The 25,851-nt window shown below is 32.3% G+C and overlaps 1 protein-coding gene across 2 annotated transcripts; it reads left to right on the forward strand.

Annotated features, from left to right (window-relative positions):
• Nucleotides 1-4,800: 4,800 nt before the first annotated feature.
• LOC110634224 (mitochondrial outer membrane import complex protein METAXIN) lies at nucleotides 4,801-14,376 on the forward strand. Of its 2 annotated transcripts, none has more exons than XM_058145820.1 (7): nucleotides 4,801-5,109; nucleotides 5,538-5,734; nucleotides 7,299-7,633; nucleotides 7,864-7,940; nucleotides 8,048-8,108; nucleotides 13,421-13,648; nucleotides 13,895-14,376. In XM_058145820.1, exons 2-7 carry the CDS (start codon nucleotides 5,575-5,577, stop codon nucleotides 13,988-13,990), a joined length of 957 nt encoding a protein of 318 aa, XP_058001803.1. In that variant the 5' UTR covers nucleotides 4,801-5,109; nucleotides 5,538-5,574; the 3' UTR covers nucleotides 13,991-14,376. The 2 variants fall into 2 exon arrangements, with proteins under 2 accessions (XP_058001803.1, XP_021638860.1); XM_021783168.2 differs by having other exon boundaries at nucleotides 4,805-5,109; nucleotides 13,421-13,586.
• The last annotated feature ends 11,475 nt before the right edge of the window (nucleotides 14,377-25,851 follow it).

Raw genomic sequence — 25,851 nt, forward strand, 5'->3', positions numbered from 1 at the left:
TCTACATTTGATCATTTTCTAATGCGTTATTTATTTTTATAATAATATGATTATTTTTTATTATGAATAAATAATTTTTAAATAAACTATAATTAAGGTTTTGAAAATTTTTTTAAAAATTTTATAGGTAATTATTTAATTTAATTGTGGAAAATTACGCAATTTTAATTATAGAAAATCAATTAAGAAATCAAAGCTTTGTTATAAAGGGAAATAAATAATTTAAAATTATTTTTTAATTTTTACTTAAATTTTAAAAAATAAAAACTGACGTGCAAAACTTTATTTTTTAATTTTACTAAAAAAATTTCTAAAAAATTTAATTATTTAAATTTTTTACAAATTAACGTACTTCTAATTTCTTTCTGTATCAAATGTTCAATTTTTAACCCAATTTAATTTCTGTGTTCTTATACATAATGACAAGGTGCCTGAAGACAAAAAATATTAGAAAATATGTTTTCTGTGGTGTGAAACATAGAAGGGAAACAGCGCTTTGGTATTTTACATCGTACATGTATTGAGTTTATATGAAAATAAAAATTCTATTAAAATTACTATGATTTTGATAATGATTTATTTTCCTCACTGAACTTAGTGTGCGTGTGTTCTTTATCTTTTCAACAGAAAAAAATAAAAATTCTATGTGGGTCGAGGCGTTGTGGTATAGTGTTCGGTTGGCTCAGTGGGCTGGCGCTTGGCGTCCCATATTATTTTTGTGAAGAGTGCATATTTTGGTTTATATGAGAATAAGAATTTTATCATAGTTTTGGTAGCAGTCCATTCCGTCACTGAATCCAGTGTGAGTGTTCTTTATCTTCTCGATAAAAAAAAAAACCATAGAACTGTAGGGGTGTTCAAATGGTTAGTTTGGTTCTAAATCGAATCAAAAAATGAAAATAAAGAATTTCAAAAACATAACCAAAATGATTATTAAGAGAAAAGTGAAGTGAACCAAACTGATAAATATCGGTTTGATTCGATTTTAAACCGATCAAACCGAATTTTATAAAATTTCATATTTTTAACATTAAATCTCAATAACAAAAACATAAAAAAATTTTGAAATCAAAACTAAAAAATCTTAGGGTTTCCTTGATATATATATATATATATATATATATATATATATATATATATATATATATATATATATAATAGTAATTTTGATTCGTTTTTTTATTTTTTATTTTTTATGAAAGTAACTGAACCAAATTAATTAATCAAAATTATCAAAATTTATAAATAAAATCGATTGAATTTTAAAACTAAATCGATTGAACAGAATTGATTCGGTTCTATTCGATTTTTCAGTTTCAACCGAAATCTGTTCACCCTCTATGAAAAACGGGAATAATACCCTAAACTTGGTTAGATTTTTCTTTTTAAGCTTTTTTGTTAGTTTTTCAACCAAAGGAGTGTTTTCTTTTATTTTTCCTTGTGTTGCTTGTATGAGATGTTTCAATTACTACTTTGAAAGAATATCTTGCTATAGGGACTATATTTGAGAGGGGTGTAAGGAACTAAAATAAGATTTTTTAAGTAATGAAAGGTCAGATAATTTTTTTTTTAATTTTAATTTATTTAAAAAGAAGGCATAAAAACTGAAGGTTCAATAACTTTAAATGTTCGGATGGAAGGTAAAATAAAATATAAAATTTATAAAATACACTCATTATGTAAAAAAAAAAAAATATTTTTTAATATTTATATTGATCATAATTATTTTTTTAAAATATTTTTTTTACATAAAATATCAATTTAAAAAGAATAAATAACACCTCAATGCTTATTAAATAGCTGAATTAATTTTTTTAACCTATTAAATACTTAAACTTATTAAAACCATAACAACTAAACATAAATTGATATAGCAAGTAAATTCCATAAATACATGCACCGACATTAAATAAAAATATGGAATTTAATAATATTATGGAATTTATTCTAATTTAATAATATTATTCTATTGTTAAAATAAAAATATTATTTTCTAAATTTGTGTCTCTTCTTCTTGTTTCCTCCACCGACATTCACTCGACCGGTCTTCTCCCCTTGTTTCCACGTCAAATGCAATTGCAGCTGTGAATAACAATGGTGTCCACCAACTCCTAAAAAAATCCATCACAACATGAATACTCAACATCAAATGATCCAACAGAGAACTACTAAATCAAATTCATAGTTTTACCTTGTCTTGTTCGATTTTGAAGCTATTTTACCCAGAAAAAATTTCTCCATGGAAGACAACACAACCCAATTTACCCAGAAATATTTTACACAAGGAAATCAGTTGTTTAATGGCAAACATTAGGAAACTAAAATGAGATGATGCACGTGAACGTGATCATCAAAGCACATGATTCCCAATTTATGAAATCGAACCAGAACTAAATTACCATACTTGACTAGGAAATGGAAGATAAAATTACATTGAATCATCGATTTCGCACACAATATTATATTACTTTTATTTCGAGTGGAGTATAAAAGAACTAAGAAATTTTGGAATAAGAATTCTGATATTTATTGTCCTAGAAATTAAAGATATATAGACTGAATTACAGCTAACAAATAGGTTCCTAATTAAGTTAAACTACCAAAATTATATCAGAATCATACAACAAAAGATAAGAATAGATATACACACAAAAATTTTTAAATAAATACCCTAAATAAATACAAAATAAGTGGCAGCTAACAGCTGCCTTCCTCCTAATATGGAGGAGTTATTAATAAGATCTAAAATCAAGAACACCATCAAACAAATTAGCCAAAACACATGAGTAGTCCATTTTCAAGTCTCACAAAACAAGAAAAGAAAAATAAAATAAAGGAATCCGAAGAAAAAAAAAAAGAACAAATTAATTAGACTGAATTTCTGCAAATCATGTAGGAAAAAATGTGAACACTTTTTTTTTTCCTATCACTTTATCAAGAAAATCAGGGGTGCTGTGAATTTGGAGCTTAGGGAAAGAGTCAATGATTGAAAGGATATGCAGCTAGAAACTTTACAGCTAGAGAGATATATAATGGTACATGTCGTTGAAGGGGAGAGGAAACTGCGGGGAGTAGGGATGGCAACTGATCACGAATTTATTGTTACCTCACCTAACCAAACTCTATTAAAACCGTTTTGAGTAGGGATTCGGATTTTAAAAATAATATTGGCAATCGGGTTTTGCCTGTTGTTATTTGTTACTAGAAACTTTTTTTATAATTAATTAATTAAATATAAAATATTTAATTTTATAATAATATTAATAAATTTTTATATATTATATTTTAAATATATAGAATTTAAATATTTTATAAAATTATTAAAATTATAAATATAAATTATTAATAAAAAATAATTTTTATGTAGATAGTTAATTAAAATATAAAAAATTAAATAAATTTAATATTTTTTAAATAATAATAATTAAATTTAGATCGAATTTGAATAAATAAAAATAAATTTTAATTAAATTTAAAATAAATTTAAATATTAAAAATATTTTTAAATTTTATTATAGTGTTTTTTGTAAGTATTGTGTCAATTGCTATTCCTAACGATGACACATGGAAAAAAAAAGTCAATTTTACTGATAATCACTTAAAATATATATATATATATATTCGCTCTCGTATGTAACCAGCTTCCTTACACCCATCATCAACACACAGCAGACCAATTCATCTCTTTCAATACCATCACAGCTCCTATTGCTAAACCATTCCCTCAAAACCCATCTCCAATGCTATACTCCTCTATCTGAATGATCCATTCAGACCATATGTAGAGTCTCGTCCTCCATCAGTTGAAGCAGAGTATCCATCTTTCTGTAAGGCAATAGCTCCCACTCACTTGTACTTGATATGTGTATCTACAATCCATTGCCAATCGAAATGAAATGAAAATAAAAAATATTAAAAAAGGTCAATTTTACAACTTTAAAATGAATGTCCACCGTTTAAGGACTATCCATCCAAATAATAAATCACTGTAACAAATGGAAATACAAATAGTTCAAAATAATAGACAATATGATGAGACTGGAGTCGGGGGGAGGCAGTGGAAGGGAGACGGATGCGGGGGATCATCAACGAGGATACGTGAGATGGAGCCCTAGCCGTGGAGATAAGCGTAAGCGCGAGCAATCTTCCACTGCGCCAAGCCATTTTTGAGCTAAAACTATACTTAAGCCTTCGGAGAAGCGAAGTGAAAATGACTGAAGTGCGGAAGAAGGTGACAATAATGGGGTTTAGGTTTTAAGAAACATGATTTTGGATGCTAAGAACCATCGAATTCTCCACCTGCTTATACACAGACCCGTTTTGTTAGTTCCTTGACCCAGCTCTTCCTCGGGTCTAGATGCTCAATCAATTTCTCCATCAGCGCTTCTACTCATCAATGCTACATATATTCCTTAGGTTGTTTTGATTATGGGTGAGACATCAAGAAAAAGAAGAAGAAGCAACAAAAATTGCGAAGGAAAGAGAAGGAATGGGTCATAACTTTGAGAAATTAGAAAATGATAGCAAATCATGGAGATTGGAGGCATATATTAAAATTATACTAATTTTTTATAATTACTTATATATATGTCAATTTTTTAAGATATAATTTAATAAATATTATAATAAAATATATATTTTATATTTTATTAATTATATATAAATAATAATAATAATAATAATGAATATTTAATATATAAAATTTAAATTTAAAATAAATAGGTTTTTTAAATTTTAATTCGTTTTAAATTTAATTAAATATTATTCAAAATCTTCATATTGAATCGGATACCGAAAATACCGAGCCGCCATCCATCGAAATAACCCGACCGAAACCGATCGTAAACAAGGTTTAAGCTGAGACAAAACCCATTCTCTCCTCTATCAGTGTACACTCTCTATTCCCCTCCCCAGCTACTGTTGACGGCGTTGAACTGCCGGACTACCAGGGCGATCGTTTTCTAGTTTGTCTTCTCTCCCCTCACGGCTCTCTCTAACTGCTCACTATTTTGTTCTCTGTGACCGTCGCTACCCATCATTCTTTCTCAAAGAACCGCCAAGAATCAACAACCACAGCTCTTGCCGTAGATTTAAAGTTTTTCCTTTTTCGTAAGTTAATATGAGTTTTCTAAGTAAGCAATAGCAAATTCTCAATTTGAAATGTTCAATTAAAAGGGTCTGAAATTATTATTATTATTTTTTAATGTAATGCCAAATTCTTTTTTGTTTAATTCGAAAACGGTGTCACCATTGAAGTTTCGAAGCTGGTATTAATCCATCATCTTCTAATTTTAATATCTGTTATGATTTGCTTCATGAACTAATATCAATGGAAATGAGGATGCGCTGGACTGATTATTATAAATTGTAGCGGCAAATAGAGTTTTAATGTGTGGGAGTCTCTGTGTTTGGATGTGCTTATGAACTAAAATTTCTGTTAGGCTTGCTAGAAAATGATTTCCATGATAGTGATTTGTGGAAATCTTTCTCTTAATCTACCCAAACCCAACTCTGCTTTGCTTTGCTTTGTTGGGCAGAAAGGAAAAAAGAAAAGAAAATCAAGAGGGATAGCAAATGGAAGAATCTCATGAAAGAGAAGAGTGTACTCTTGTCGCTAGAAAACCCTGTTTTGGACTCCCAACTGCTTGCCCAATTTGCTTGCCTGTCTACATCTATCTCAAGTTAGCTAGGCTTCCCTTTCGCCTGGATTTCAATTCCACTTATCCAGATTCAGGTATTTTTCAACACTAGCCAAAGCTAATTATCTTTGTCATTTTGTCTTTTGGGTTCTTTTGTAATTAATCGTTTTTTACTTTAGTTTTTATGAAATTCTCTATTAACATGTATAAAAATTAGCTGTTTCAAGTAGTATTATAAAAGCTACAAAACCCAGTTGCTCTACTTTGCCGTTGTTGTGAAATGAGTGCAAAATTTGCATGATATGCTATGTAATTCTCCTTTGAGAGATCCGAATTTTATTGGATCAATGAGTTGTTTTAGAATCTGAAAGTTGATATTGCATTGTTCATTAGGAATGCATTTTTTTTTTTTTCTGTTTTGGTGCAATGCATTTTAGAGGAAAATAACGACTGAAGTCATGGAACTTGCTCTTCTATTAACTAAAATAATCCTGAAGGGGAATCATAAACAATATGGCAGAAGTTAAATGGTTAACATCCAAGATTACGGTTTGCAATGTGTCATATAAGGCCTAGCCACTGTGGTATGTTATGCGTCCACTTTCTTCTGCTTATGTTGGTTCTAGTTATCAACTTATAATTCAACACTTCAACTATTCAAAAGGGGTAGAAAGATTATTTTTTCATAGTGACTGATGATTGGACCAGTGGTGTAGAAAGAAGGGGGGGGGGGGGGTGGTGGAAGAGGAGAAGCAGAATAAAAGGGGTAGTATTATATAAATTCTCAAATTAAGAATCAAATAAAATTGACTCCTGAATTTTTTTTCCTCACTTGCATCACATGAATTTGGTTTTTTGAATCTGTAGAATAAACTGTAGTAGAGATAAATGCTTCAAATAATATTGCATAAACCGTTGGATAAAAAAATGGGTGGATCTTTTTCCTTGTAAGCCACCTATTGGTGTAATTTACTTTGTGTCCTGGGCTATGTCTGTATTCTGTTTCCCTATAATTTTTGTTTCCTGTTCCGCAATGTCTGTAATGTATTCTTTATCCTTTCATGGCTGATTTCTTAAACAGATATGGCATTGCATATATGATATATCTCTTATCTGCATGTGTATGTTCTTGTTGGATGCATTGCTTCAGAAGCTTAAATTTGTACTTCTTGACCTTTCTTGGCTTCTCTTGCTACCGTCCACATTTTCTTGCTTTCCTCACCTTTTTTTTCTCATTATTGATTTGTTAGTGCTTTGCTTCATGCCTCCATGAGTCACTTCTGTATTATAAACATTGGTTATGTTGCCTTTGTTCCTTTTTGCAGTTTTGATAATTTTGTTTAGAAGTGGATGGTGTATTTCCTTGAGTATAAATATTTTGAATATATTTAGGTATTAATTCTTCTGTTATGATCCGTAAAGTTCATTATCTTATCATGTGCTTTCATTTATCTGTATGCATTTTTTTTTCTCTGCAAACTGTCTTTGCTAGTTTATGACTGCAAAATTGCTGGATGTATGTACTCATAGTCTACTCTCTGTGTAAGGATTTGTGTGTTTGTGAGCATCCATTTGCTTACTTCATCATGTACATGTGTGTTTATAAATATATCAACATCATCATAATCATCAGAGGACTTTTCAATCTCTCTGTGCTAGATCAAATTCCTTACGTTGAATCTGGTGCATATGTGGCCTATAATAATGAGAGTGGTGGAGTTATTCAACGTTTAAAGGAAGATGGTATTGTTAATTTGGACACTGAATTCTGCTCAATCCCAGAATGGATATCAATGAAAGCAATGATTAGCTCCTGGCTTGTAGATGCAGTCATGTATGAGCTCTGGTTGGGATCTGATGGAAGTTCTGCTTTCAAGATTTATTATTCTGACCTTCCTTGGTTAATAGGAAAGGTCTTATTTGTCAAGCAAGCATACACTGTTAAGCAGCAACTTGGGATAACAAAAGAAAATGCAGAACGAAGGGAAGAAGAGGTTGTTCTTTATCATAGATCTTCTTCTCTGCAAGTTTTTAATATGTTCAAACACTATCTCTTCACACATGTGCATAGTCATATCCATGGATTTTATAATTTTCATTTCTGTGATAGTGGTGAAAATCATGCACCTGGCGGATGATAGTGCTTAAATCTTCTATAATTTGCTTTATTTTATTTCTCCTGTTTGAAATTACACATGCTTATATATATATTGGTTATGGACAGATTTACAAGAGAGTGAAAATTGCATATGGAGCTTTGTCAACCAGATTGGGTGAACAGGAGTTTCTCTTTGAGGACAGGTGACTCTTCTGCATCGTTTGAGTTTTCTACTTTTGTTGTCATTTAAGTTTAGGTTTAAAATTAACTTGTTAATGATGCACCCAATTGCATGGTTACTTTCATGTAGGCCATCAAGTTTGGATGCATTATTCCTTGGGCATCTTCTTTTCACTCTTCAAGCATTACCTGTGAGTCCCTTACAAATTTTCTGATGTGATTGTTGTAGAAGCTGAGTGTGGATACTGGATAAATTATGTGATTGATTTAGATTAATTGATTATAGCTAATCAGACTCAAACCTATTAAGATATCCAGTCAATGTAATTATCTTTTCCATTGTTCACCTTCTACTGTTAAATGAGCTGGTAAAAATTGGAGCATGCTGAAAACATGATTAGCCAGTTGGATACACATACTTCTAGCGCTACACATAAATAAACTATGTGAATTTGCAACATTGTTATTTGGTTAAGTAAATTTTGGTATTTATTTAAGTTGTTATCATGCATAATGATGCTTTTAGAAGCTGTTGGTGGAGGATTGAAATTTGTAACTTTTATAAAATAAGTAATGAACAGCAGAAGTTTGACTAATATAAAACTTCCAGAATCTTTTATGACTTCATTTATTGTACCCTTATGTTTTCTAGTCTATATAAGCTCCTATAACTTTCTGCTTGTCAAAAAGAAAAAGAAAAATGAGCTTCTATAAAATTGTTCCTATTTTATTTTTCTTCCATGATGGACACTTCCAGCATCATCTTATATCATGCTTTACATTTTGAATTACGTTATACCTTGTTTAGCAATACTACCCTAGATGTTTGCCTCTAGTGTTCTTGATTTAATTTTGTTTTTATTTATTTTTTTACCCTAAGGACATACCATAGAGAAGGCAGTTAAAATATCCTTCTTTGTATTTGATGAACATACCGATTATCATTTTGATGTTTTTAGATATTTTACATTAAAGATCAGCATTTATTTGTTTTCTCTTGCAGTAATTATGAATACAGTAACTAGACCTATATATATGAACAAGTAGCATTTTATATAAATGACAAAAGTTTTGTGGCCAAGACTAGGGAAATAAGTAGTACAATAGCAATATGGATAAATTACAGGAATTATGATATTTTAGGACGCTGCGCTAAAAGCACGAGGATGATAATACTATGCCTGTGGACCCGATGAAATACCAATTGAAGTGTGGAAGTATTTGGGAGATATGGGAGTGGCATGGTTAACTAAATTATTTAATAAGATTCTAAACTCAAAGAAAATGCCTGATGAATGGAGGAAGAGTATTTTAGTACCTATTTTTAAAAATAAGGGAGACATACAGAGTTGCTCAAACTATAGGGGAATTAAACTTATGAGCCATACTATGAAGTTGTGGGAGAGAGTTGTGGAGCATCGACTACGTCATGATACTTCTATCTCTCTCAATCAATTTGGTTTCATGCCCGGTCGTTCGACTATGAAAGCGATCTTTCTCATTAGAAGCTTGATGGAGAAATATAGAGATGTGAAGAAAGATCTACACATGGTTTTTATTGATTTGGAGAAGGCTTATGATAGTGTTCCAAGAGAGGTCTTATGGAATGTGTTAGAACAAAAGAGGGTATCTATTAGGTACATACAAGTATTGAAAGATATGTATGAAGGAGCAACTACTATTGTACGCACAGTGGGAGGGGACACAAGAGATTTTCCGATCTCAATTGGATTACACCAAGGATCAGCCATAAGCCCTCACATTTTTACATTAGTTTTAGATGAACTGACGAAACATATACAAGAGAGTATTCCTTGGTGCATGATGTTTGCGGATGATATTGTTCTGATAGATGAGACATGAGAAGGAGGCAATAGAAATCTAGAACTTTGGAGAAGTACTCTAGAGTCAAATGGTTTTAAGTTAAGTAGAACGAAGACAGAATACATGCATTGCAAGTTCAGTGAAGGCTAAACTGGTGATAGGGAAGGAGTTAGTTTGAATGGAGTGATACTGCCCTAAAGTAATCACTTTAAATTTCTAGGCTTAGTCCTTCAAGTAGATGGGGAATGTGAGGAGGATGTTAGTCATAGGATTAAAGCCGGATGGTTGAAGTGGAGAAGTGCCACGGGAGTTTTATGTGATCGTAAGATTCCTAATAAATTGAAAGGAAAATTTTACCGTACAGCCATACGACCGGCTATGTTATATGGTAGTGAGTGTTGGGCACTGAAAGAGTCGTATGCATCTAAGATAAGAGTTGCAGAGATGAGAATATTAAGGTGGATGAGTGACCATACTAGACTAGATAAAGTCCGTAATAAGAGTATTAGAGAAAAGGTAAGAGTGGTGCCAATTGAAGATAAGTTGAGAGAAGGGAGATTGAGGTGGTTTGGTCATGTGAAGCGTAGACATACGGAGGCTCCAGTTAGATAAGTAGAGCACATTAAGTTAGAGGATAGAAAGAAAAAAAGGGGTAGACCTAAATTAACTTGGAGGAGAGTAGTACAACATGACCTAGAAGCACTACACATTTTTGAGGATTTAATCCAAAATCGTTCAGATTGGAGAAAGCGAATCCATATAGCCGACCCCAAATTTTTGAGATAAAGGCTTAGTTGAGTTGAGTTGAGTTGTATTATTGTTATTATTATTATTATTGTTATTATTATGATGATGGTGATAATGATGATGTTAGTAGTTTAACATATAAGGAATTGTCTTAAACAGAAGTTTAAAGAAAACATATTGGGCAATGGATTGGGATAGATTGAAGAAGCTTGCATGTAGGGTAAGACTTTGCTCCTATCCCAATGCTACTAATTATAGCATAGAATTTTAGTATTGTAACTGTTAATATGAGTTTTGCAAAATGGGTGATTATGTTGTAAATAATAAGGGAGAATAGTAAAAATTTGATGTGGCATCAGAGTAAGATCGGTTTAGGAATAGTTACTCCATTGGGTCTGATGGGGCTGTAGAGGAGAAATCCACCTAAACCTGTCCTAAATTTCTAACGGACCATCTCTTGATGATCTTCCTAATTTGGGAAATTTCTTGCATGATGCTTATTGGAGCATGTCACTTGTGTACAACTATTCTAGTAATTTTCTAGGACAAGATATTGCATATGATAGAATTTGAGTCCTAGTCACATAATAGATTAAGATAAAAAAATACTGAATATTCCGCCTATGAAAAACTCTTTTGGTAATTTTTTTAGGATCAAGTTCCTAATGTGCCATTGTTTAAGGATAAAATTGTTTTTGTAGCTTGATGATGGGCTTTTTCTAATAAGGGTTTCCAAAGAGGGGTCAATTGCTGATGTTCAAATGATGTATGGGAGCTTTAATATATTGGCTTCTATTTCTTTTCTGCTATTGATCAAATGATGTCTGCTATTTCTTTTGTTTCTTTTTGTAATTCAGAGGATGGTCATAGATGTACTTTGTCCTTCTCTTCTATTAATAAATTCTGCTCTTATCATGGAGAGAGAGAGAGAGAGAAAGAGAGAGAGAGAGAGTTCTGCTCTTATCATGGAGAGAGAGAGAGAGAGAGAGAGAGAGAGAGTTATTATTGTGTTCAATTATTTTACTGAGGCCCATCAAAATTTGATGTCCACAAAGTGATTTAATGACAATTTGAGTGACCATTAATGAAGTTAAGCCAAAATTTTAGAGGTTTTATTTTTAATTAAAAAAACAAGTGTCCATTTGGCCTTGAGGTTGAATTTGCTTTTTGAAAATGCTTTGTTTTAGACGTTGCAAGAAGTATTTGAAATGTTTATTTAATTGTTGGAGTTTTTGCGGCTAAACATGTCAAATCTATCTGAAAAATCATTTTTAATTGCCGTAATTGATATCTTAAGATGATGCCCTTGTTTAACAACAATCCAAACAGATTGAAAGTTTAGTAACTTTTAACTTTAGATTTGTCATGAAAAATGCAGAAAATCTTTTGAGTCTAGGCTTGTGAGCTACTTTTTAGCTTTGACAAGAACAATTAAATTGGATCTTTGAATATGTAAAGGATTTATTTTTTTTTTACTATAAAATATATGAGCGAAGCAAAAAAATTATGCAAAAATAGTAGCAATTTTTTTCTTGATGGACTTAACAATTTTAATGGGTAGCTAGTAGCAGTCATTAACTTTATGTAGTGACAATCATGGTAAGCAATTCTAAAATCAAAGGCCAAAAGTCTACTACATAAGTTAATGGGTGATATTCAATCCCATGCTTTCTACTTGTTGAAATGTCAACTAAATCTGCAAACGCTGATTAGAATATTGAAAAGTGAGGATTCATTGTACTTAGCCAATGGGCTAGGTACATGAAACCAATGTTGCCTTACTTAGTATTTCATTCACTGAAATAGGCCTTGTAGTATTTTAGGTTTCAAAGTGACTTTTTTTTCTTGATTCAAATTCTTTTGTGGGTTTAAATGCTTCAATGTTTCTGATACCCCAAAAACTATTCTTCTCTTGAAAAAATATACTGGTTAGTTTTGTGTTCTATGTTTTCATATTAATAAACATAGATTTATGAAGGATTATTATATTATAATTATACCAGTAGATGAGGCCAAGGGGTGAGAGAGATGCTTGATTCAAGTTTCAACTGCTATCGAAGAGTTGAGAAATTTTATTATTCTTTCAGGAATGCTGATGCATCAATAAAGGAATGTTCTCTATGCAAAACTACTATGAGGAATATCTGGGCACCTTTTCTTATTAAGAATATTTACATTTGTTATACATGAGAGAGAGAGAGAGAGAGAGAGAGAGAGAGAGAGCTGTAATATTTTAGTTGTAAAGGATTGAGTGTTCTTGAATATCTTAAATAAACTCTATCGTTACAAAACACATTGTTATCTAAGTGATATTCTTGTCTTGTGTTTTTTGAAGAAATTAAATTTATGGGCTTTCTTCACTAATCATTGGCCTTGTTACTAAATTTCAATGCTGTTAATTTCAGTTTGTTGTATAAAATCATTAAACTTTTAATTTATGTTTCAATAAGATCACATCTGGCCAAATTATAGCAGAGAAGTTTCTCCAATTTTTGACATGGTCAAGTCCTAGGCTCACTTTTAATTGTGGAGTTAGATTATTATTATTATTTTTTCTTAGTTTTCGCATCTGGAATCTGGCTGAATTTTTATTGGACACTAGTGATAGTGACCTTTTTGAAATACAAATTAAAGTTGATTGATTTTTGTGTAATAAATTAAACTGGTGGTGCTAACATTAGTTGATAAATCTAGTCATCGCCACTTAAATCAAGCTGAAATATTCTCTTTGACAAAAATTAATGTTGATCAAAATGCAGCTCATATGTTCAAAATGCAGCTCATATGTTCATCTTGAAGTTATTTTGTTGGTGTAATTGTATTCTTTCAAAAATGCATGAGGTTAAATGTTATAATTCTTTAACTTATAATTTGATATCTTTTCGAGTCTTCTCACCTTGATCACCTGATTCATGCCATTATGTACTATTAGGAAGCATCGGTTCTTCAAAGTTCACTTTTAGAGCATGGTAATCTCATAAGATATGCTGAGAAACATAAGACTGATTTCTTGGATGCTGGTTCATCATGTTCTGCTGTCCCATGGTTCCCCTCTGATTCTTCATCGTCAACTCCAAGAAGAAGTCCTTCAAATTCTAGTGAGATATTTTTCAACTTCTGGACTTGCATTTTCCTTTTTAATGTTGTCCTTCAAATTCTAGTAAGATAATTTTCAACCTCTGGACTTGCATTTTTCTTTTTTTAATGTTTGTCAGTAGTATTTGAGGAGTTGATGGATTAACGAAACTGGCCCATGGATTTATCTTTCAGTTATCAAATAGTGATTCTTTGTTTAAGATACCTTCAAATAAAATTTCATTTTGATATAATGGCTATAAGTAAACTGGTCAAAACTCCTTTCTTCACATTCAATTTTGAAGGATTGTGACATATTGTTTATCATTAGGTTCAAAGCCTAAGAGAAAACCCAAGAGGGAAAAGACAGAAGAGGAGAAAACTTTCAAAAGAAGGGCAAAATATTTCTTGGCAACACAGGTGGTAGCTATTTTACTCTTTCTCTCTGTCATGGGTGGATATGACTTTTCTGAGGTGGAGGTTGGTGACGACGATGAAGGCTATGGTTATGACTGAGAAGACATTGATTTATTTGCTGAGATTGCCTGCCCCTCTATGATGCCCTGGTCATAAGTATCAGCATCCTAAGGATTCTTTTTGCTTCATTCTTGTAATTTTGTTTAGACATGTTTTTACCCCCAGAATAATCATATACAGAAGTCAATAGATATTATTAGTCGTGCAATAGACTAATATTTCAGGTCATTCTGAAGGGAAATTCTTAACAATAGATCAATATTTCAAGTGTTTCTGCAGGGAAATCCTTAGTAGTTGGATTCTAATATCTTATTTTTGAAATATTTGATTGTTTTTGGGAGGATGAATTATTGAAGAACAGTTCTATTGTCCTCAGATCTTCATTATCTTTAGTATAAAGAATTTGTTTCCTCAGCCATCTCTTTCCAGATTTTCTATTGTCTCTTCAAAAGTTAAAGCAGGTTTTCTAGTTGACCTATCTTTTCATATCACTCTTAAAGTCTTTTGCTTGTGAATCTGTTATTACCAAAACAAAAGATTATTACAAAACAAACTAACGGAAGAAATTTACTGGAGACTTGAAAGAGATTATGTAACTTATCTTGAACCATTCATCATTTTAAATATGGCATTTCATAGTTTTCTTTCATAGTTTTCTACCTAGAATTAAAGTTGGTTACTTTTAACTGAGCCCATTCTATCAGTACATCAAAGGACACTGTAAACATTCTTATAGCTTACTTGTTAATAACAAAATAACAAAGCATTAGTCAATTAATGAATCAAAACTATAAAATGTTAAAAAGAAAATAAGATGCTTACGCATTAGTGTCTAATGAGCAATTTGGGCATGCATCAAGCAAATTACGCATCAAGTGGAATATATATATATATATATATATATATATATATATATATATATAAAAGAAAGTAATTCTAAGAGTTTGAAACGTGAAATTCTCTTTCATAATAGTCACGTGACATTTTCTATTACATGTATGTTATAGTTACTTTATTAATACTATAATAAATAGTCATTATTATAAAGTAATTTATAATATATTAATGTCTATTAATTATATATATATATATTTATATTTATATTTTATATATATAGATTTTAATTATTTTTATTATAAAATTTTTATTAAAAAAATTGAGAAATAAAAATAATAAAATTTGAAATAATCAATAAAAAATTTAAAATATTACATTATTTTTACATATTAAAATTAAAAAAAATATATATAAATTAAAATTATTAATAGTAACGTGTATTGCAATTCTCTAATTAAATAATGAAGGGCAAAATAAATTTGTCTAAATGAATAATATAAAAATTAATGCAATTAAAACAAATTGTGAGAACAAGATTATCTGAATATTGAAGGGAAATTGATTTCGAACAAAGCCGAATGACGAAATGGATTCATTTAATCTATTCCAATCAATTTAGAATTAATGCTTAATTGTTGTATGGAAACAATATTATTTAGTAAAACCAAATCTATTAATGTCTAATATTGCAAACTCTCCAGTTGTTTCTAAAATGGGGAAATGATCCGCAGTGTAGATTGACATAAATTTTCTTATCGTGCAATGCACCAGGCGACGTGTCATTTATCGTCCTTTCTATAAGCCAAAACACCTCTACAATATTTCTAGCTTTAAAGAGTTTCATGTTGAGTTGCTTGCTCCTCCGTGGCTTATGGTTAGGTTAATCCCTCCACTCATTAAGATGACATTGTTGCAACCCATACGATTAAAAAAAAAAAAAGTTTGGTCAACATTAACCAAATAATAGCAGCTATATATACAATTTGCTATATATAATGTATAGTTTAAAATGATTATATTGTTAATTATTTACCTTCAAGGACCTTTAAACAATTAGGCTTAGAGATAGAATCTTGAATGACAAGACCATCATTTGCATAACCCTCCTAACTAGGTAACACTTACATAAATTGTAGGTCAGTTGAGCAAACACCAAACACATTCATTATAATTGTAACGTTTTTTTTTTTTTTTTATTAAAAATTTTAAAAATTTATTAAAATATTTTTATTTAAATTTTGAGTTTTGAATTTTGATTATATTATATTTCAATAATTTATTTTAATTTCTTTAAAGACCGTATGATACAGTTAAATGTTTTTCACAATCTAAAAAATATTTCGAACATTTGCTTTTTTTTTTTTTTTTTAATTTTAGGTCCTAATATAGAGCGAAAAAAATCATAAATATGTAAGAAGAGCTGAGAATTAAGAGACTAGAAAATAAGCCATATACACAAGACTAATTGAGCCCTAAACATCTTCTTTTCTCTCCCCTCTTGATTTTTCCCTTCCCTCATGGTACCTTTCTCTCTCCTCCTCCTTTTGGTTGCCTCTTTTCCCTTCGATTATCGTCACTACTTGTCCTACCTCAAGCGACATCTAGTAGGTTGTCATCACCTCCATTGCTAACAAAAAATGTTGAAAAAATCGAGAACCAGTGCTGAGAAATTCTCCTCACTAGATCTCTCTCATTTGATCACCTTAAGGTCAAAAGTTGGTCTCAATAGCTTCATCTCCTCCTAGGCTTTGGACTAATAGTCATTGTGCGGCAATGTTCTTCTTCATGCTGGTTTACCTTCATCTCCTTATAACACTACATTAATGCCTCTAGAGGTAGAGGATTGATTGGAGTTACCACCCAGATTATAACCTAGATAAAAACATTAGAAGGAATGGCCTAGGTTCAAGATAATGGGTACGAAAAAGGGAATGTCTTAGAAACCCTCTCTGCCTAGGCTTGCCTTCAAACAAGGGCCATCCTTCACTTATTTTCCTTATAGCTTGTCTGTTTCTTTATTAAGTTCTTGTTCATTCAATTATGCAAATATAAGTTACAAGTACACATTGTTAAATGAAGCATATAACAACCATAACATGTACATTTTGTAGCCCTAGTCATGCTTCGTTTCTATACTAGAGGATTGTTACTATGTTTACCATGTTGTCTATTAATCATGTTTCTATATTCTTTTCATACTTTAGGTTGATTTACACATATTGAAGATGATTAAAAAGCAAAGCAACCCTTAAGCATGCATTTCCATGTTTCTATTATGCAAAGTGCTTTTTTTAGTGTTACCTTGTTTACTTAGATTAACTTACTAAGTTATTTTCATGCATTTTGTGATTAAAAGCAAATAAGTAAATTATACAAAGAAAGGGGAAAGAAGAAAAGATTACAAAACCTTAAAAACCTAAAACTAAAGAAATAGAAGGAGAAATGAATTACAAAACCCAAAACTTTAAATTAAAAGCCTATTTTATTACATGGCCCATTGGCCCATTTCCCTCTGATCTAGATAGGTTGTTACTCTCTATGCCTATGAGCTACTGAGTTTTCATTCATTTTTTTTAATTTTATATTTAAATCGAGAATAATGTACAATATTTCTTAGAGCCAAACTCACATGTTAGTCCTATTTTATTTTTACCAGGGACAAATCTTTGGGTTTTGTTATATTTTAGGGATTTAATGGTAAATTACCTTTAAATCTAATTATAAAAAATCTTAAATTTTATTACAATTTTTAAAAATGATTTAAAATTTTAATTACTTAGACAAATTTTTATTATGTATAAATTATAACACACACCCATTTCATGGTTAAATTCCGAATAAAAAATATTGAAACAACATTTGACTTGCAAAATAAAAATAAATAAAATATAATTAATGTGAATGTTTTAAATAAATGGATATGGAATAAACAATATCATCTTTCTCATTTATAACAAGTAGTTGTATAATTGAAAGAAAAAGATAGTGGCGCACACATGATACATAGGTATATGGGCTTGTTTAGGTCTAAAGAATTTGATGCAACTAACGTTAAATGGGCCAGGCCTAAAGGGATCAAAGTGGGCATGTATATACGTAGAATTTATATGGAAAAGTTCAATTCCAAATGGCATAAGGAATTCCAAGTTTCAGCCAGCAAGAATTCCTAATCCTACAAGGTTTTATTATGGTCAACAACTTCTCACAATCAGCCAAGGATTTTGACCACCCTAATTTCTCCATGTTCAACAAGGATTTTAACAAAGTCCTCTCCAACCTTCCCATGGATTTTGGCCAGCAATTGATTCTCCTATTTCTAATTGATTTTGGTTAAATATTCACAAGATCTTCATGGATTTTGACTAGCAATATGAAGGAAGATTTTGACCCTTTCACTTCCTAATTCTAGTATGTTACGGATTACTTTATTTTGCAGACTTGTTTTCTTGTTTATTCCTAAATAATTCTTAGTTATTTATTCTTAATTAGTATTAGAACTATGCCTGTAAATAGGCCTCTATTATGTAATTAAACATTAGCAAGTGCTACTAATTTTATTTCTTATCAATCTCTTTGATTATGGTGAAATTACCTAGACTTATCAACCTAGTTGTGGTGTCCACCTTCAGTTTGGGAATTTTTTTTTGTGGTGTTTCTAACTTATCAAAGGACAACCGATTCAACCCTTACTTATTTTCTTTAAGGCATCGTAAACTTATCGAAAGATTCTTGCAAGTTCTATGCTCTTTCTTTGTTTCCTTTGTTTGCTGTTTTGTTTCATAATCTATAAAACCCCAAAAAGATTCAATATAGTTGAATTGAGTTTCTTTTCATAAGTTACTATTTGTGTTGTTTCTTTGTTTCCTTTATTTTACTTAAAAATTATAAAACCATAAAAATGACTTTTTTTTTTTTTACTCCAATTCTTGTTCTTTCATTAGAAGTTCTAGTTTGTTCTTATTTTAATAAGGAGTGAGCATTTGATTAAAACCGAATTAATTGAAATCATTATTTTTGCAAACCTAATCGAACCAAAGTATATTGAAAACCAAATCAATGATTTTTTGTTAGGTTCAGTTTATCGGTTTAAAATAAAATGTGGCATTCTTTTAGCAGTACCCAAAACCTATGCAAAATCTCTATGTAACACCCCTATGTTCGGTAGTGCGTTTTACTGTTCCGGTGATCAGTGTCTGTCCGTACAGTTAGGATGCCTAGAACTACACTTAAATATTGGTGAGGAGACATAAAATAATGAAATACAAGAAAAGATAAAACAAAAGAAAAATTAAACGATCCAGCACCGCAGCGATGGGTGGCCGCATCGGGAAGTTGTGGCGTGGACCGTTGATTAGCGCTGGACCTCGAGGAACCCTGAAAAATATTTTTAAGACTTAAATAAACATCTATTGAAGTATAAATGTCATTAGAAATGTCAAAGAAAAATTAAATAATTAGTACAAAGAAAAACAAAAAAATCAAGAAACTGACAAAAATCGGTGTTACCGAAAAAGCCAAAAAGCAAATCGAATAAGGGCATTGTGGTCAATTGACACTCCGCGTTGCCTTTTGACCTAAATGTCCATTAAAAATAAATGATATTAAACCTTGAAAATATCATGAAAACTAAAATGGTGGTACATAATCTAAATAGTAAAAGATATGAGGAAAATGAGGGAAATTGAAAACTTTGGATTATTAAATCATTATATTACCTTAGTGCTCCACTAACCTTAACCTTGGGACACCTAAAGGGATACTTGGGAGGTCAAGAACTCATCTTCAACCTTACCTTGCAAAACCAGCCGAAATCCTCCCAAGGTCCATCCATGTCCGCCCACATGCAAGGTGCACTCCACCTATGTTCAAGCCATCTTTTTCCCTAGCTCCCTTCATTAAACTTGACCACCATACCTTGGGCAGCATACTTAGAGCAAGAAAGATAAGTTTTGGTGAGGTTTTGAAGAAGTCCAAAAGCGGTAAGTGGGTGTTTTCAATTCTTGTTTCATTAAAATTGTAACCAAGGTTATGAGTAGTTGATTTATGGAAGAATTTTTGATGTTTGATGAATTATTGGAGTTGAGCCATTTTGGCAGCTATGAAACCTCACCATGAACAGCTTGTCCTTGCATGTAAATGGCTGTTGGGATGTTGATTTAAATGTTTAATTGTATTGAAGTTGAATTCCATGTGTAAAGTTTGATTTGTAAGCTTGAAAAGTGAAAATGGAAGTTGATGGGTATGTGTAAACTTGTGGCAGCTTCATGAAGAAGATTGAAGTGTTTAAGTTCATAAAATATTGTTGAATTGTGTTGCTTATGGTGGCAGCATGTGTATGTGAATAATTGTTGGATTTGGACATGTAAATGAGGTATGTTCATGTGGTTAAATTATTGTAATTGGACTTTGAAAATTTTGAGTTATAATGTGTATGTTGAGAGTGGTTACAAGCTGCCCAAAATGACCAAAATGTGATGTAATGTGTGTTAATGTTATGGTACCAAATTAGAATTGGCATGAAAGGTAAACTTGGTAAGTATTGAATGTGTAATTGGTAAGTGTTGAATAATGTGTAACAGGGCAGTACACTTTAGCTTAAAACCTTAAGCGTGTGACTCCAATTGGTATGAGACCAATTGGAGGTGAAACTAGGCACAAAATGTGCCAACTTTCATGAAGGAAGCTTACCTAAATTCTACCTAGAAGGTAACTTGAAAAATGACCAAATCCGGATTTGTAATGGCCCGGCCCACTAGTGATATTGTCCGCTCTGGGCTAAAGCCCTCACGGTTTTAAAACGTGTCAATAGGGGTTACGAACCACCAACTTATAAACCCAGCATCTCTCCCGTGTTTTGTCGATGTGGGATTTGCCTAGGGTGTTACAATCCACCCCCCTTATGGGACTCAGCGTCCTCGCTGAGGTTTGCCCCACCATCGTTCAAGGTTGCACGCGGAGCGGCTCTGATACCACAAATGTAATGGCCCGGCCCACTAGTGATATTGTCCGCTCTGGGCTAAAGCCCTCACGGTTTTAAAACGCGTCAATAGGGGTTACGAACCACCAACTTATAAACCCAGCATCTCTCCCGTGTTTTGTCGATGTGGGATTTGCCTAGGGTGTTACAAGATTAGTGACTTGAAAGCCTGAAAATTGACCATTTGGGCAGTAGTTAGTGTTTTGGCCATAACTTACTCAAAATAGGTCCAAATGACCTGAAATTTTTACGATGAATAGTTTAGACATAGATCTACAATTCTTATGAAGACACCAAAGCCTAGAAATGGCCAGAACCAAGCCAAATATCTCGCACAAGTTCAGGTACCAAAACTGGCTGAACCAAAAGTGACCTAAAAATGACCTAAGCCTACCATTTTAGTGCATTCTGTCCAGCATTGGTAAATTAACCATATCTTAGTCTATACAACTCAAAATGACTTGAAATTTTGCCACACGTGCAATAAGACATAGACCTACAAGTTTTTAGTTTGGACCAAAATTCGAAAACCGAGGGAACTAGGTCGTCCGACTAGGTCAAAATAGTACACTGAAATCTGATAAGTTGCAATAAAATGCAATACACTTGGAAATGAAATTGGCAACATATACCAAAACTAAAGGGCTATAAAATGTGATATATTGGTAACATTAAACCTAATTCGCCTAGAGTGCATTGAGGGTCAACATTTTAGGTTGACTAAGGAAAATAATAGAATTCAATAAATTAATTATTAAGCCTTATTTTTATAGACAGTTTAAATGAGTACTGAAACACATCAAATTGTGTGTTTCAGTTAGCAAAGACTTAGGGAAGGGGAAGGAAACACTGAGTCAGAGCTAAGAGACATTTATCAGAGGTTTGTGTACAACAGTTATTTCTTTTGAATTTTCAATTGAAATAAATTATGACTATTTGTCTGTTATTGTTTAAATTGTGAAAATTTATTTAAATGATATTTGATGGATACTTATTGCTTGAAAAATATTGTAAATGGCTTGAAACCACAGCTATCATGTATATTGATTGAATTCCTCGCTAGCTTGTCTAGTGGGACGAATTGACTTTGAATTCTCTCTCTGGCTGAAGTATTGAGGTGTGTGCCTATTGAGGACGAATAGAATGAGTACTCATATTATTGCTAGTTAGCTATGTTATTCCTCACTAGCCATCGGCTTTTGGGACGAATTGAACTTTGGAACATGATTAAGCTGTGTGTGTGATTTATTGATATTTATTGTGATATTGTGAAATGGAGTTTGAATTCTTTATGACATTCACTGTCTTTGAATTTAACTATGGTGTTAAGTATCCACTATTTATACGACTTATGATTTATGATTTAAAGTTACATTTTGTTAATGTTATGCACCACTGAGACATTGGCTCAGTGATCGCTTTATTCTTTATGCATAGTAGACAGTGTGAGCGTGAACTAGGCTGCTAGTGCTATATTGAGAGTTCATCGGGTATATTAAGTATATCATACTTTGTATTTTGTATTACAATGTATGTTCACTATATGTATATATTGTTCTTGGGTTTGAGCAGTTGTAAATTAAAATTATACATTGAAGTTGTAAACTAAATTTGTAAATTATTTTGGCTTGTAAAAATTATGATATATTTCTTTTATCTCAGCTTTTGAAAACACTGAAAAATTATTGTGGATTTGAGTTTGGCAAATGTTGAGAAACTTATTGTGTTGATTGGATATTGGAGTTTGGGGATTGAACAAAATATTGGAAGTGATTTTTACAGGTTTTTAAAGAACTGTTTTATTCCAAATACAGATGGCACTCTGCCAAAATTTTTACAGAAATTATTAATACTTTAAATATGTTATCTGGTTTCACTTCAGTTAAAAAAAAAAATTTTTTTTTTAACACCTGTCAATAGTGCTCACCACTTTGTAAAGAAGTAAGAAAATGTTTAAAATCCCTTGTAGTGTATTTAATGAGTTATCAGTAGGCGAAGTTTGGTAATTCATTAGATATACTACGGGATCATGTTATGCCTTATGGAGGGGTAGGGTGTGACATGTTTTAGTGGTATCAGAGCTAGTTTTTAAATTCTATTTTTCACCTGTAATTTGAATATTCTTTCTTCATAGTACAATTGCTCAATATCATTGTTTAATACATACAGTACATTACCTTATAAATATGTACTAACAGGAAGAAATCTCCTTGTGTTATTTGTTTAAGAGGTCTAAGATCCTCAAATTGACTATGGAAGAAGGGGATCGTTCAGTCGATCAATCAATAGAGGCTGAGGTACAAGGGGATGTCCCAGCCCTACACAATGTGAGTGGATCAGCTGCGCCAGTCCCCTCAGTACCACAGTTTCCTGCTCAGTTTGCACAGTAGATGGTTGCAATGTTCCAACAAATGGCTGGTAACATGCCTACTCAAGTCCCACTACAGACACCAGTGGTACAACCACAGTTTTCAGCTAGGCAGTATGACAAGCTGATTAAATATGGGGCTACTGAGTTCAAGGGGACAGTAGATCCTCTAGAGGCAGAATAATGGTTAGAGAGAATGGATAGGGTGTTCAAAAAATTGCACTGTACAGAAGAGCTGAGATTTGAGTATTCAGTGTCACTATTACAGGGAGATGCATATGACTGGTGGAAAACCATTCCTCATAGTTTGGTGGAACCCCCAGTACTAACCTGGGATGACTTTCTGCGGGAGTTCAGACAAAAATATGCCCCAGATGCCTATGTGGACTAGAAGCTACAGGAGTTCTTAAGTCTGAAACAGGGAAGTAGGTCAGTGGCAGAATATGAAAGGGAATTTTCCCGCCTGAGCCACTATGCAAGGAGTCTCCTTGCTACCAGTAGGGAAAGATGTAAAAGGTTTGAAACCGGCTTGAAGCCTAGTATCAGATTACAAGTGGTTGGATTCAAGCATACTAACTTTTCTGAGCTTATTTCTCAAGCATTAGAATTAGAAAGAATTGAGTCAGAAGTGGCCCCAGAGAAAAAGAAATCAGAGAAGACAGAAAAAGAGAAAGAGGGGAAGTCAGTAGATCAGAGTTTCAGCGGTCCTACTGGGAAGAGAAAGAACTTTGGGGGACACAACAGAGGTAGTAAAAAGTCTGGTAGGGGAAGATATTTGGGACAGAAACCTCCTCCATTTGGTCAGTAGAGTACCAGAAGTTTCTACCCTCCCCGCCAATGTGAAACTTGTGGTAGAAGCGATGGTGGGGTATGATACAAGGCCATAGAAGCCTGTTATAACTGTGGAGGCACAGGACACTTTGCCAAGGACTGCACCAGTGCCCGTAGAGTTAGGCCACCTCCTACTACTGCTGAAGGGTCAGTTCAGAATCCTGTCACCAGAGGTTCACAACCACCTAGCAGAGGTAGAGGCAGGGGTAGAGGTAGTCCAGCAGGCAGCCAAGGCACAGTGAATCAATCAGAGCAAGGCAGTGCTCCAGTCAGAGTCTATGCAATGAGACAGAGAGAAGAGGCCGAGACATCTGATATTGTGACTGGTACCTTTTCAACTTTTATGGAAGCAATGAATTTTGATGAGGATATAGCTGGAGTGAGAAATTATTTCATGGGCCTTGAACAAGAGGAACCAAATCCAAATGCTTCAAGTTTTTATGGCTTGTTACATGATGCTGATACTCCCTTATCGGAAGGTTGCAATAATCATACATGCTTATCAGTTGTATCTCAACTATTAAATTGCATGTCAGATTTCCACATTAGTCATAATTGTTTTGACAATTTATTATCAATAATAAAGAGCATGCTACCAGAAGGTAATCTCTTGCCAAGCAACTTCTACAACATGAAGAAGATGATGTTAACTCTGGGGCTTGGTTATCAAAAAATCGATGTCTATGTCAACAATTGCATGCTATATTATGAAGAAAATAGTGATGGAACATAATGCAAAACTTGCGGTCACCCTCGATATAAGCCAAGGAAATAAAGTACTGCTTGACAAAAAAATCTACCATTTAAAGTGTTACGTTACTTGCCTTTGATTCCTAGGCTTCAAAGGTTGTTTATGTCATCCAAAACCGCAGAGCACATGATATGGCATGCTTTTAACCAACATACTGATGGGACTATGTCACATCCTATTGATAGTGAGGCATGGAAGCACTTCGATCGCACTTACCCTTTGTTTGCATCTGACCCTAGGAATGTGTTAGTAGTACGCCCTAGAGCATATCATTTAGTATGTATATAGTACATATTTTATTAATAAAAGGCAATTTCACTTTTCCATTTACATAATGTATTTATGTGTAATAGAAAAGGTCTATTGATATTTTGTTAGAAATTTTATTTTTAAGTTGTTAAGAATATGAGTGACAGTATTTCTAGCACAAAGTATCATAAATTAGTTTACAATCGAGGATATTTCACATATGAAATGACTTATCCAGAAAGATTGTGATCATGTTTGTTCTCAAGGTATTTATATGAGATATAAATAAGATGGAATGGTGAGTCTCATGCCATATAATAAACATGTTAGGCACTTATACATGATAAGTGTTAGTAGTATGCCCTAGAGCATATCATTTAGTATGTATCTTGTACATGTTTTATTAATAAAAAGGCAATTTCACTTTTCTATTTACATAATATATTTATGTGTAATAGAAAAGATCCATTGATATTTTGTTAGAAATTCTATTCTTAAGTTGTTGAGAATATGAGTGACAGTATTTTTAGCACAAAGTATCACAAATTGATTCACAATCGAGGATACTTCACATAAAACATGACTTATCCAGAAAGATTGTATTCATGTTTGTTCCCAAGGTATGTATATGAGATATAAATAAGATGGAATAGTGAGTCTCATGCCATATAACAAACATGATAGGCACTTATACATGATAAGTAGGCCTGTAACACCCCTATTTGTATAGCCTGGTATATTTTACTATTCCGGTGACCGGTGTCGGTTCGGACAACTGAGGGGATTAGAACCATACTT

Source organism: Hevea brasiliensis, chromosome 1 (assembly GCF_030052815.1).
Source record: "Hevea brasiliensis isolate MT/VB/25A 57/8 chromosome 1, ASM3005281v1, whole genome shotgun sequence".
In the NCBI taxonomy this organism is placed as follows: domain Eukaryota; kingdom Viridiplantae; phylum Streptophyta; class Magnoliopsida; order Malpighiales; family Euphorbiaceae; genus Hevea; species Hevea brasiliensis.